General features: G+C 46.1%; 2 protein-coding genes across 2 annotated transcripts in view; both read left to right on the top strand.

Moving 5' to 3' along the window:
• Positions 1–11,753, top strand: part of LOC106601889 (histone lysine acetyltransferase CREBBP) — a 92,497-nt gene extending 80,744 nt beyond the window's left edge. Inside the window, 6 exon segments of the mRNA XM_082972850.1 lie at positions 5,266–5,379; positions 5,715–5,880; positions 6,117–6,284; positions 6,590–6,748; positions 7,110–7,391; positions 8,340–11,753. Coding sequence (XP_082828976.1) covers positions 5,266–5,379; positions 5,715–5,880; positions 6,117–6,284; positions 6,590–6,748; positions 7,110–7,391; positions 8,340–10,751 — 3,301 coding nt within the window. The 3' untranslated portion in view covers positions 10,752–11,753.
• Positions 11,754–12,184: 431 nt separating this feature from the next.
• LOC106606479 (TNF receptor-associated protein 1) overlaps positions 12,185–14,217 on the top strand; it is a 16,724-nt gene continuing 14,691 nt past the window's right edge. Inside the window, exons 1-5 of the mRNA XM_082972849.1 lie at positions 12,185–12,377; positions 12,856–13,119; positions 13,344–13,426; positions 13,598–13,738; positions 14,083–14,154. Of these exons, the coding sequence (XP_082828975.1) occupies positions 12,260–12,377; positions 12,856–13,119; positions 13,344–13,426; positions 13,598–13,738; positions 14,083–14,154 (678 nt within the window). The 5' untranslated portion in view covers positions 12,185–12,259. The remainder of the gene's footprint in view (positions 12,378–12,855; positions 13,120–13,343; positions 13,427–13,597; positions 13,739–14,082; positions 14,155–14,217) is intronic.

Below are 14,217 nucleotides of genomic sequence, written 5' to 3'. Positions count from 1 at the left end.
ATGCTGTGACACACCGCCCCAGACCATGACGGACCCTCCACCTCCAAATCGATCCCGCTGCAGAGTACAGGCCTCAGTGTAACGCTTATTCCTTTGACGATAAATGCAAATCCGACCATCACCCCTGGTGAAACAAAAACGCGAATCGTCAGTGAAGAGCACTTTTTGCCAGTCCAGTCTGGTCCAGCGACGGTGGGTTTACAACAGGCCTACAAGCCCTCAGTCCAGCCTCTCTCAGCCTATTGCAGACAGTCTGAGCACTGATGGAGGGATTGTGTGTTCCTGGTGTAACTCGGGCAGTTGTTATTGCCATCCTGTACCTGTCCTGCAGGTGTGATATTTGGATGTACCGATCCTGTGCAGGTGTTGTTACACGTGGTCTGCCACTGCGAGGACGATCAGCTGTCTGTCCTGTCTCCCTGTAGCGCTGTCTTAGGCGTCTCACAGTAGACATTGCAATTTATTGCCCTGGCCACATCTGCAGTCCTCATTCCTCCTTGCAGCATGTCTAAGGCACGTTCACGCAGATTTATTTTTGTGTTTTTCAGAGTCAGTAGAAAGGCCTCTTTAGTGTCCTCTAAGTTTTCTTAACTGTGACCTTAATTGCCTACTGTCTGTAAGCTGTTAGTGTCTTAACGACCGTTCCACAGGTGCATGTTCATTAATTGTTTATGGTTCATTGAACAAGCATGGGAAACAGTGTTTAAACCCTTTACAATGAAGATCTGTGAAGTTATTTGGATTTTTACTAATTATCTTTGAAAGACAGGGTCCTGAAAAAGGGACGTTTCTTTTTTGCCGAGTTTATTACTATTATTTTAAAGAGCAGCGTAATGTACTCTTCTGAACAGTATCCTACATACTGGAGTATTGGAAGACTTAAGAGTGGAAGGCTTGAGATTCTATGCAGGGTGGGCCAGCTTAACTATAGTTGTCAGTGTAAAACACCTAGTTAACCAGCTTAGCTATAGTTACTTGGTGTAGAATAACAATTAAGTGGTTGAAGTGTTTCCATTACCCATTTAGGCAAATTGCACATTAGGCCTAATAAATTGGTGACAGCCTGAAGCCTTATGCCCTCCCACATATCTGTTTCATGTCTCAGCTAGCCCTCAAAACCCAGCATGGATAGAATGCAATAATTGACAAATATTTGCCATATTCTAATAATTCTCGTGCCAACGTATCACCAGGGTGAAACTTGGACACCTGTAGATCTGAAATAATTGGATGGTGAAACTTGCCAGCCAACCAGAAAAGCAATTCAGGCATTGTTGAAAGTCAGGACAATCCTTAGTTGCATTTTTTTAATTTTGCAAGCAGTAGGCATTTATAGTTAAATGTTGAGTGGAGCTTTAGTTATGTGATGACATCGTACCTTAAAAATAATTTGTCAATCATAATTTATTAAAAACAGTTTCCATCATTTGCAGCAATAAATAACGTTTAACAAAATAAATATCCACCCCTGTCGACAACATTTTGATACGTTCGATCTTTAGAAAACGTATCCTGTATCTGCGGTTTCCATTACACATTCCGCAAAGTTTTTTTTGGTTGCAACATTTATTTTGTTGAATAAACCAAGGGTCAATGGAAACCTGCCTAGTGATGCGCCTGGTTAACCAGGTTAGCTATAGTTGTCATTGTCAGTGTAACACACCTAGTTAGCCAGGTTAGCTATAGTTGTCAGTGTAACACACCTGGTTAACCAAGTTAGCTTTAGTTGTCAGTGTAACACGCCAGGTTAGCTTTAGTTGTCAGTGTAACACGCCAGGTTAGCTTTAGTTGTCAGTGTAACACGCCAGGTTGGCTTTAGTTGTCAGTGTAACACGCCAGGTTGGCTTTAGTTGTCAGTGTAACACGCCAGGTTGGCTTTAGTTGTCAGTGTAACACGCCAGGTTGGCTTTAGTTGTCAGTGTAACACGCCAGGTTGGCTTTAGTTGTCAGTGTAACACGCCAGGTTGGCTTTAGTTGTCAGTGTAACACGCCAGGTTGGCTTTAGTTGTCAGTGTAACACGCCAGGTTGGCTTTAGTTGTCAGTGTAACACGCCAGGTTGGCTTTAGTTGTCAGTGTAACACGCCAGGTTGGCTTTAGTTGTCAGTGTAACACGCCAGGTTGGCTTTAGTTGTCAGTGTAACACGCCAGGTTGGCTTTAGTTGTCAGTGTAACACGCCAGGATGGCTTTAGTTGTCAGTGTAACACGCCAGGTTGGCTTTAGTTGTGGCTTGATCCCGTTAGCGGGATCGATATGAAGACAGCCAGTGAAAAATTTGCAGGGCGGCAAATTCAAAACAACAAAAATCTCATAATTAAAATTTCTCAAACATACAAGTATTATACACCATTTTAAAGATAAGATTCTCCTTAATCCAACCACAGTGTCCGATTTCAAAAAGGCTTTACGGCAAAAGCATAACATTAGATTATGTTAGGACAGCTCCTAAACAAGAAAAACCACACAGCCATTTTCCAAGCAAGGAGAGGCGTCACAAAAACCAGAAATACAGCTAAAATGAATCACTAACCTTTGATGATCTTCATCAGATGACACTCCCAGGACTCAATGTTACAAAATACATGTATGTTTTGTTCGATTAAAGTTCATATTTATATCCATAAACCCCATTTTACATTGGCGCGTGATGTTCAGAAAATGTATTCCCTCCAAAACTTCCGGTGAATGAGCACATCAATTTATAAAAATACTCATCATAAACGTTGATAAAATTACAACAGTTAGTGAAAGAATTATAGATACACTTCTCCTTAATGCAACCGCTGTGTCAGATTTTAAAATAGCTTTACGGCGAAAGCACATTTTTCAATATTCTGAGAACAGAGCTCAGCCATCAAAGCAAGCTATACAGTTACCCGCCAAGTTCTGGAGTCAACTAAACTCAGAATTAGTATTATAAATCTTCACTTACCTTTGCTAATCTTCGTCGGAATGCACTCCCAGGACTCCCAATTCCACAAGAAATGTTATTTTTGTTCGAAATACTCCATATTTATGTCCAAATACCTCCGTTTTGTTCACGCGTTCAGATCACTAATCCAAAGGCATAACGCGTGAGCGTAAAACCAGAGACAAAAAGTCAAATAGTTCCATTACCGTTCGTAGAAACATGTCAAACGATGTTCACAATCAATCTTTAGGGTCTTTTATACACATCTTCGATAATATTCCAACCGGACAATAGTGTATTCATTACAGAGGAAAAAGGAGCGGCGCGCCTGCGTGCTTGCGCAGTAAACAACTCGTTGGTCCCAGGCTTGAGTCAGCTCCTATTCTCTGCCCAGTAACAGTAGAAGCATAAAACAAGGTTCTAAAGACTGTTGACATCTAGTGGAAGCCTTAGGAAGTGCAAAATGACCCCACAGACACTGTAGTTGGGATTAGATAGAAAAACTACAAGTCACTTCCTGGATGGATTTTTTTCTCAGGTTTTTGCCTGCCATATGAGTTCTGTTATACTCACAGACATCATTCAAACAGTTTTAGAAACTTCAGTGTTTTCTATCCAAATCTACTAATAATATGCATATCTTAGTTTCTGGGAGTGAGTAGGAGGCAGTTTACTCTGGGCATGTCAGTCATCCAAGCTACTCCATACTGCCACCATCCATAAGAAGTTAACCAGGTTAGCTATAGTTGTCAGTGTAACACACCTGGTTAACCAGGTTACCTATAGTTGTCAGTGTAACATGCCAGGTTAGCTTTAGTTGTCAGTGTAACACGTCATGTTAGCTTTAGTTGTCAGTGTAACACACCTAGTTAACCAGGTTAGCTATAGTTGTCAGTGTAACACACCTAGTTAACCTGTCTGGGTGAGGTGGGATGCTTGCGTGGCGCGAAATACAAATACCTCAAATGCTATAACTTCAATTTCTCAAACATATGACTATTTTACACCATTTTAAAGACAAGACTCTCGTTAATCTAACCACATTGTCCGATTTCAAAAAGGCTTTACAGCGAAAGCAAAACATTAGATTGTCAGGATAGTACCCTGCCAAAAATAATCACACAGCCATTTTCAAAGCAAGCATATATGTCACAAAAACCAAAACCACAGCTAAATGCAGCACTAACCTTTGATGATCTTCATCAGATGACACTCCTAGGACATTATGTTATACAATACATGCATGTTTTGTTCAATCAAGTTCATATTTATATCAAAAAACTGCTTTTTACATTAGCATGTGATGTTCAGAACTAGCATACCCACCGCAAACTTCCGGTGAATTTACTAAATCACTCATGATAAACGTTCACAAAATACATAACAATTATTTTAAGAATTATAGATACAGAACTCCTTTATGCAATCGCGGTGTCAAATTTTAAAATAGCCTTTCCGCGAAAGCACATTTTGCAATATTCTGAGTACATAGCCCGGCCATCACGGCTAGCTAATTTGACACCCACCAAATCAGAATTACTATTAGAAAAATTGGATTACCTTTGCTGTTCTTTGTCAGAATGCACTCCCAGGACTCCTACTTCAACAACAAATGTTGTTTTGGTTCCAAATAATCCATAGTTATATTCAAATAGCTCCGTTTTGTTCGTGCGTTCAGGTCACTATCCGAAGGGTGTCCCGCGAGCGCATTTCGTGACAAAAATTTTCAAAATATTCCATTACTGTACTTCGAAGCATGTCAAACGCTGTTTAAAATCCATTTTTGTGATATTTTTCTCGTAAAATAGCGATAATATTCCAACCGGGTGACGTTGTATTCATTCAAAGGCTGAAGGGGGAAAAAAATAGAATTCTCGTGAATGCACCTCTCAGTCTCACTGTCCCCAGGCTGACCACTCACAAATTCTCCTGCTGTTCTTCGCCCAGAGACAGCAGACACCCCATTCCACTTTCTGGCGCCTTCTGAGAGCCAATGGAAGCCTTAGAAAATGTCCCGTTACAGCAGAGATGCTGTATTTTCGATAGAGATGCAACAGAAGGACAACAAATTGTCAGACAGGGCACTTCCTGTATGGAATCTTCTCAGGTTTTGGCCTGCCATATGAGTTCTGTTATACTCACAGACACCATTCAAACAGTTTTAGAAACTTTAGTGTTTTCTATCCAAATCTACTAATTATATGCATATTCTCGTTTCTGGGCAAGAGTAGTAACCAGTTTAAATCGGGTACGTTTTTTTATCCGGCCGTGCAAATACTGCCCCCTAGCCCCAACAGGCTAACCAGGTTAGCTATAGTTGTCAGTGTAACACCTAGTGTTTTTCCTTCTCTCCAGACGGGTTTACATATCGTATCTGGACAGTATTCACTTCTTCAAGCCCCGGGCGTTGAGGACGGCAGTCTACCATGAGATCTTGATAGGGTACCTGGAGTACGTCAAGAAACTGGGGTAGGTTTTCAATACCGGTGACAACACTCCCATTCAATCATCACACTGCTTTTCCAGGCTGGTTTCCTGTACACAGATTAAGCCTAGTCCTGGACTAAAAAGCTTTTTCAGTGGAGAATATTCCATTGAACATGCTTCTTAGTCCAGGACTAGGCTGAATTTATGTCTGGAAAACCGTTCTTGTGTGTCCAGGCAGGTTTAGGAATAGATAAATCTTGCATACTCATTTTGAAATAATTTCTTAACAAAGAATATTCCCAAGATATTTGTCTCCGTACCTTGAAATACTTGACGTTGAACCTAAAAGCTGTCTTCTCCATCCCTGGTCCGTGCAGCTATGTGTATGGTCATATCTGGGCGTGCCCCCCCAGTGAAGGGGACGACTACATCTTCCACTGCCACCCGCAGGACCAGAAGATCCCCAAGCCCAAGAGGCTGCAGGAGTGGTACAGGAAGATGCTGGAGAAGGCCTACGCAGAGAGGATCCTCCATGATTTCAAGGTGAGACATGAAGGGGACCCTGGCTGTGTTCATTAGGCACCAAACAGAAGGAAAAGGATTGGAACTCGGAGGGACTCGTCTGGAATTTGTACAATAAGAAATGGTCTTTTTAAGTGGTTTCTGTCATGGGCCCATTCTTTTCTTATTAAATGCTGTTTTGAGTGTGGCATTATCCCACACCATCAGCCCCATCTGTATAGTCCAAGTAACAGACGTCATTGCTCTGTCTTCTCCAGGACATCTTCAAGCAGGCCACGGAGGACCGTATTACCAGTGCCAACGAGATGCCCTACTTCGAAGGCGACTTCTGGCCCAACGTGCTGGAGGAAAGCATTAAGGAGCTGGAGCAGGAGGAGGAGGAGAGGAAGAAGGAAGAGAACGTGGCGTCCTGCGAGACCCCGGAGGTAAGATGGAGTGCTGACAGGGACTGCTTTGTACGATGGAGGGGTGGATCCAATCCGACCCCTAGACACCATGTCCTATGAATTTGTAGAGGTCTCAGAGGATTTCATTGGTATAAGCAGTACTGTGAAAACGTCTACCTATCAGAGGAGAGGGCGGATAATGGTTTCTGTCCTGCCTTTCGACAGCCACTTGGTCAAAGCATGTCACCGACCTATTTTATTTTTTTTGCCATTTATTTATGTCCATGTGTCCTCCATCGCTTCTGTTAACAGCGCTTTGTCTCCCCCCCCCCCCTCTCTCTCAGCACACTGCTGACAGCAAAAACGCCAAGAAGAAGAACAACAAGAAGACCAATAAAAACAAGAGCAGCGTGAGCCGAGCCAATAAGAAGAAGCCTGGCATGCCCAATGTAGCCAATGACCTGTCCCAGAAGCTCTACTCCACCCTGGAGAAACACAAGGAGGTAGATGTCACTCACTCCACCCACTCATATAACACTGCTGTTGATAATCTGTTGTTGTAGTGGGGGAAATACACTGTAAAGCCCCGTTACCTTCCTCATCTCTCACGCCTTTAGTTCAGTTGATCACAGTTTTGTAAGGACTTCTGTGGTCACAGTATCTGTAGAGGCTCTGATCCAACACTAACATAACACTTAGAATGAAGCAATGCAATGAAAAGCAATGCATTGCATTCTAACTGGTCTAGTGTGGATATTGAAACACAACCACTTCTAGCTTGTGACTTCCTGTCCTCTCTTTTGTCTGATAATCTGATGACCCATGTCTCCCTCTCTCTACCTCCCTCTCCACCCTCTCCCTCAGGTGTTCTTCGTGATCCACCTGCACGCGGGACCCTCGGTCAACACCCTCCCCCCCATCATGGATCCAGACCCCCTGCTGACCTGCGACCTGATGGACGGCCGCGACGCCTTCCTCACCCTGGCCCGGGACAAGCACTGGGAGTTCAGCTCTCTGCGGAGGTGCAAGTGGAGCACAATGTGTATGTTGGTGGAGCTGCACAACCAGGGCCAGGACCGCTTCGTCTACACCTGCAACGAGTGTAAACACCACGTGGAGACGCGCTGGCATTGCACCGTCTGCGAGGTAAGCCAGGGGGCGATAGTGCCGATTCATCACACGTACACCAACACACGCTCTGACAGCATGTAATACATGGATATTGTCAATTCACTTTTTTAAAACTGGAAGCAAAGAATGTACGTTTATTTCACTTTAAAATTGTGCATTTTGGAAGTATATGACTTTTTGCTGTTTTTAGACATTGTTATAGTATACTTTGTCACACATCACACTTGTATGATGTTAATACTTCACTCTGAAAAAGTTAACTTGGAGCATAATTTATTGTTTATTCAAAGTATATGTTAATGTTGAGGCGGGTATTACGCAAATTAGACAGTGTGGGAATTCTGGGGAAACATGCTCTTGCAAGATAATCGATAAATTGTCAAATGATTTTCAAGGTCTAATGCAGCCGTTTTTATCTCTATCAAATCATTTCTGGGTAACAATTAATTACCTTAATGTGATTGTTTCAATATGGTCCAAAAAAAGAAGCTTAGCACAGAGACATTTCTCAAGGAAGAATTTAGGACTGTCTGGGAGTGGCTTGAGTGGCGAGGGTAAAACTGAAAATTAGCTGTTATTGGCAGAGGTTTGGAACGCTTTTTCTTATTGATCTATTAACTAATTTACCGCCTGGTTATGTCACCTTGGAAGGCCAAAACTCCATCCCACCAAAACAGGCAGAAATTTCAGGTGGTCTTTTCAAACCGCTCTTACACTAAAAGGGGTGTTATCCTAATTTTAAATATTTCACTGTATTATTCCAACCTCATAATGTGGAAATGCATAAAACACAGGAAAATCACGTTTTTGACTGCGCTGGACCTTAAATACATTTTGTGATTAAATGTCATCACATTTGTAACAAGTTGGTGCAGGTATGTGTGTGTGCGGGGCTGGGAGTGTGTAACCATAGAAACATTATTATGAGTGTAACCGTGATATGTGGTGTTTTCTCTCTCGCAGGACTTTGACCTATGCATCAACTGCTACGCTGCCAAGGGCCACGAGCACAAGATGGTTAAGTGGGGCCTCGGGCTGGACGACGACAGCAACGGAGCGGGCGGTGCCGGGGGCGAGGCCTCCCAGAGTCCCCAAGAATCCCGTCGCCTCTCCATCCAACGCTGCATCCAGTCCCTGGTCCACGCCTGTCAGTGCCGCAACGCCAACTGCTCGCTGCCCTCATGCCAGAAGATGAAGCGCGTGGTGCAGCACACCAAAGGTTGCAAGCGCAAGACCAACGGTGGCTGCCCCGTGTGCAAGCAGCTCATCGCCCTGTGCTGCTACCACGCCAAACACTGCCAGGAGAACAAGTGTCCCGTGCCCTTCTGTCTGAACATAAAGCACAAGCTGAGGCAGCAGCAGCTCCAGCACCGCTTACAACAGGCTCAGATGATGAGGAGAAGAATGGCCACTATGGCCGGGCGGGGCATGGCACCTCAGAGCCTGCCGTCGCCACCTACCTCAGCCACCCCCGGCACCCCCACCTCGGGCGGACAGACCCCCAGCACGCCCACCCACACCCCCCAGCCCTCCTTACCCATCAGCCAGCCCCAGCAGCAGCCGCCCCCCAACGTGACAGCCGGCATGGCCCAACAACAACCCGGCTTTCCCAACAACGGGCGCACCAGCCAGCCGCCAACGCCGGTTCCACAAGGGGGAAAGCCAGGGCCCCAGTCTTCCCCCCTACATCAGGTGCAGTCGCCCCTGCCCAACATGCCCCCCCAACAACAACAACAACAGATTCCCCAACAACAACAACCGCCCCCGCTGGCCGCTATGAAGATGGCCCGGCACATAGAGATGGTGGCCAAGGCCAAGCAGCAGCAGCAGCAACAACAGAACTACAACATGAACATGCCCAACGGTGTGCCCATCAACCACCCCCGCATGGTGGGGCCTATGCAAGGCCAGATGGGGCCAGGGCAGATGCAGCAAATGATGGGGCCCCGGGGCCCCCAAGGGATGCAGGCCATGCAGCAGGGCCAGTGGGGCCCCCAGGGGGGGATGCAGCAGAACCCCCTCCAGAACCCCCAAGCGGTCCAACAACAGCAGCAAGGCCTACCCCAGCAAGGTGGCCCCATGGCCCCCCAACAGGCTCAGGGAAACTCCACTCAGTTGATGCAGCAGCGGCCCATGATGCAGCAGCAGCCTGGCCTTCAGATGCCCGGTGGGGTCCACATGCCCCCCCAGGGTCCCCCTCAGCAGCAGGGCATGACGCCCCAGCAACAAGGGGGCATGCCCCGGGGCATCCCGGGAAACATTGCCCCCAATGCCCTGCAGGACCTCCTGAGGACCCTCAAGTCGCCCAGCTCTCCCCAGCAGCAGCAGCAGGTGCTCAACATCCTCAAGTCCAACCCCCACCTCATGGCCGCCTTCATCAAGCAGCGCACAGCCAAGTACCAGGCAAGCCAACTACCGGGCCAGCAGCAGCAGCAGAACCCCCAACAACAACAGCAGAACCCCCAGGCGATCCTGGGAGGCCAGGCTGGGATGCAGGCCATGGCTGCTGCCATGCAGGCTGGGGCGGTGCAGCAGAGGCCGGGGGTGGGCATGTCCCCCCAGCAGCAGCAGCAGTCTGGCCCTCAGCAGGTTGGTGGCCCCCAGGGTATGGCCGCCATGGGCCCACAGGGACAACAGCTGATGAACGCCACCGCACACAACGGCAACCCCCAGCTCTACCGCAGGCAGCTGCTCCGGATGCAACAGATGCAGCAGCAGCAGCAGCAACAACAACAGCAAGGAGCCATGCCCCAGGGCCTTCCAGGCCAGTTCCCCCAGCAGCAGGGAGGAGCAGCCAGCTACTCCCAGCTCCGCATGCAGCAGCAGAGGGCCATGCAGCTCCCTCCCATGGCCCAGATGGGGCAGCCCGGCATGGGCATGGATGGGCCCCAGGCCCAAAACCTCCTCCAGCAGAGGATGCTCCAGCAGCAACAGCAGATGCTGAAGCAGCAGATGGGCTCTCCAGCCCAGGCCAACTCCATGAGCCCCCAGCCCCACATGCTCCAAGGACAGCCCCAGGGAGGAGCTCACCTGCCTGGCCAGGCAATGGGCAACGCCCTGGGCAACCAGGTTAGGTCTCCAGCCCCGGTGCAGTCGCCCCACGCTCCCTCACAGCCGCCCCCACATTCCAGCCCCTCCCCCCGGATACAGCCCCATCCCTCACCCCAGCACGCCAACCTCCACTCCGGCTCACCCCACCCCAGTCTGGGCGGCCTCATGCCAGGCTCCATGGACCAGGGACACATGGGCACGCCCGAGCAGAGCGCCATGCTCCCGCAGCTTAACACGCCCAGCCGTGGCAGGCTTAGCAATGACTTGAATATGGTGGGCGACACCACAGGGGACACACTCGAGAAGTTTGTTGAAGGATTGTAGCATTTTGTGACGAGACTTGTTTGGTTTTCTCGGTTTTCCACAAACAACTTTTTGTACTGACTGCTATGTAAAGAGATGAGGCCTAAGGACTGTGAACCTTTCCTTAAACCAAGGGACAGCTATTTCTTCCAACAAAACGGAGGGATTTGAATAATTATTGCTGTTTAAAGAGGAGAATGGGGGGGGGGGAAACACATATTTTGGGGTTCAGACCAGCCATGAAAATAATTTTGTTTTCATTTGTATTATTTTTTTTACGTCTCTGGTATGGACTTTTTTTAATGACACCTTCTCATAACAAGTCTTTCATTTTATTTTTCAATGTTTTTATTTTGTACCTTTGCAAAAAAAATCATAGCGTTTTTGTGTTGAGAAGATTGTAAAATAGTTTTGTCTGAACCTTTTGTGCCAGGTTTTGCATCTTTGCTCCCTCTTCATTCCTGGCTAATTTATTATTCTAATGTAACATTTTTCAAAAAGGGCACATGCCTTTAGGTGAGACTTATTTTCTTTCCGTACTGCAGAAGAGTCCTTGTGGGATATTAACGTATTTGTATAGAGCTAGGAACTATCGCACACCCAAACACCACATTCAGGTGTGAACAACTGACTCTCACAAATGCTCCTTCATCCACAGCTGCCGGAATGTTCGTTTTCTACTGGCTTGGAACCAGTATTTCTGTCCTCAAGATGTTGGACATCTTTGTTGCTTTGTTTATCCTTCGATCTGAAGTCTTGATCCCCCCCCCCCCCCCGAACTTGGCGGTGGGGTGTACCTTTTGGACTGCTTGCTGATTTGTGATTGGAGAGCATTCTGTGCATCTTTTTTTCCTCTTGCATTAAACTTGAATTGAGGTGAAACTGTTCACTGTTGTAAATCATGCAGGTTGACAATGTAAATATGCAGAAAAAGAAGAATGAATCACTGTACAAACTGGTTAAAAATGACTCATTTCGTACTTATATACCATATTGTTAAATAAACTGTGTGCAAACAGACAATGGTGTTTTGTATATTTTACATGTATTGTGTGCATGGCGATGGTGCAACTTTCTGTACTTCAGCATCATGTAATGGTTTACCAAAAGATGACTTGATTACTTACAGCAAAATGTGCCATATTGGTGGTTGCAGACATACTGTAGAATAAGTGATTGCTGCACAGTTAACCCCTAACAGTATACACAACAATGACCTTCAATCAAAGGTAAATATTGGGACGTTTGGAATTGACAACTTCAAATGTATACCTTTTCCTGTCTTGCATTGTAGATTTGTCTTAATGCAAAAGTAGCATATGCTGGGAATGGGGTTTTTCATTTGCACCAAAGTCTTCTGTCTAATGCCCTTTCATTTATTTCTCACATCTCTCTACGCAGGCAATATGTTAGTAGCTTGAATTACGTAATCTTTGTGCGACTGTAAGAGGTCCTACTTGTGCTTGCAGTTGTCGCACTTCTGTTTAGCGTGTGTTGAATAGGTCAAACGACCTCTTGCTCTGTCAAAGATGTCTCGGTGCCTGAAATTGTTCAAATTCGCTTTGGGTTCTTCTCAAAGGGCAAACTCCAGGCTCCTGTCTTCTGGACGAGGATTGGGTAGTAGGACTGTAGGACCATTCAGTGAAGGTAAGCCGCTCGCTAACGTTAGTTAGTTAGCTAGCTAAAGCACTGCAGTTATATGAGCTAACTAACGTTAGCGTGCTTAGCCTAACGTTATATTACACAAGATCACTCCCTGTCATATGCAACATGAACGTGTCGACGACTGTGGAATGCGGTGTTTATTGGCATGTCTAACTATCCATCCAACTATTTTTGTTTGAGCTAGCTAGCTTATTTTGATATTTGGCATCTGGTGAATGAATTACATATGTGACCGGACCATTGTATATAAATATGGGGACAGTTGCATGTCTGCCCCGTACCTCAGCACAGACGACCAGAATCTTTACCAAGGATGTATCCTTGGCCTAACCTACAACTTCATTGTAAACTTGCATTCATGTTGCATCAGATACATCCAAGGCAAGGACACTCACTCAATGCGTTTGAATATTCAATATGACGATTGCATGACACCCCACCTATCTCCTCCTGTCAACAGATGGCCATGTCATGCAGCAGCAGAAACAATGGTCCAGAAACGGCATGTGGAACCCCAGCCATCCAGGCCTCGGTCTCACCCAGTCTTCCTACTACAGCACCAAGGAAGCTGAGAAAGTCCCTCTGGATACAGACAAGGTTCTAGAAGCTGAGAAAGCTCCTGCGACGGAGAAGGTTGAAGAAGTAGAGAATATTCAAGAGGCAGAGGATAAAGATCCTGAAGAACCCCTGCACACAATCATCCAAGACACAGAGAATGTCCGAGGTGATATGTTTTCTGACCTCCGACCTGTTAGCTAACATTCTCAGTTCTGGGCTTTAACAATTGAAACTCAACATCACTAGCCATTGATTGTCATAGTATTATGCTTTGGCAACATTAATGGACACTGGATAGTTTGTGCTGCTTATGATATACTTCAGTCCACATCTAGTGTCCTTAGTATGCAAAGCTAAGGAAGTTAACAGTTTTCAATCTGATTTGTCCAGGCACCTTTTCCAAGCATGAGTTCCAGGCTGAGACCAAGAAACTCTTGGACATTGTTGCTAGATCTCTGTACTCTGAGAAGGAGGTGAGTGATGGTCTGACAGGTCACAGCAACTTGAGAACTGATTGAATGTATATAAATTACTAACTGATGGACCAGTGATAATGTGCTTGCTGTATCTAGCTAGGTATTTCAGGAACCTTACGCTAAGATATTCTGTGTTTTTAACCTTTTCCACCCTGGCCCATTGCTCAGGTGTTCATCCGTGAGCTGATCTCCAATGGCAGCGACGCCCTGGAGAAGCTGCGCCACAAGCTGATAACGGGAGGGGGCGACACGGCCCCCATGGAGATCCACCTACAGACGGACCAGGCCAAGGGCACATTCACCATCCAGGTACGCCCAAACCAGGATGAGGGAACATGCTTTTAAGAGCTTATTTACATTTTTATCCTATCTTAGAATTATTTTAGTCATGAATCATCGTGAAATGCTAATTTGATCGACTTAAAATGCACATAATTACTGTTAGATCTTTCTATTCGTCATTTCAAAGTTCTGCATAGCACAGTCTGCCACCTGGTGGATGAAACAGAACTTGCACAGTTATAAAACCTGCTGGCTGTAGTTCTGACAGCTGGCTGTAGTTCCAAAGATAGGGAGGAATGTACTACCAAATCTTTCCTCTTGGTGATGGCTTAACAGCAGTCTATTTATCAAAATATACCTTCCTCTTTTAGGACACAGGAGTTGGGATGAACCAAGAGGAGCTGGTGGCCAACCTGGGGACTATTGCTCGCTCTGGATCCAAGGTAAACCTAGCTCCCTTTATCTTTGTTACATCTCTTACATTTCCCCGTTATCTGCCTTCCCAC

Source organism: Salmo salar, chromosome 03, assembly GCF_965601325.2.
Source record: "Salmo salar chromosome 03, fSalSal1, whole genome shotgun sequence".
NCBI classification, from domain to species: domain Eukaryota; kingdom Metazoa; phylum Chordata; class Actinopteri; order Salmoniformes; family Salmonidae; genus Salmo; species Salmo salar.
Note: the sequence above shows the minus strand (reverse complement) of the source record. Positions and strands in the feature narration are given on the sequence as shown.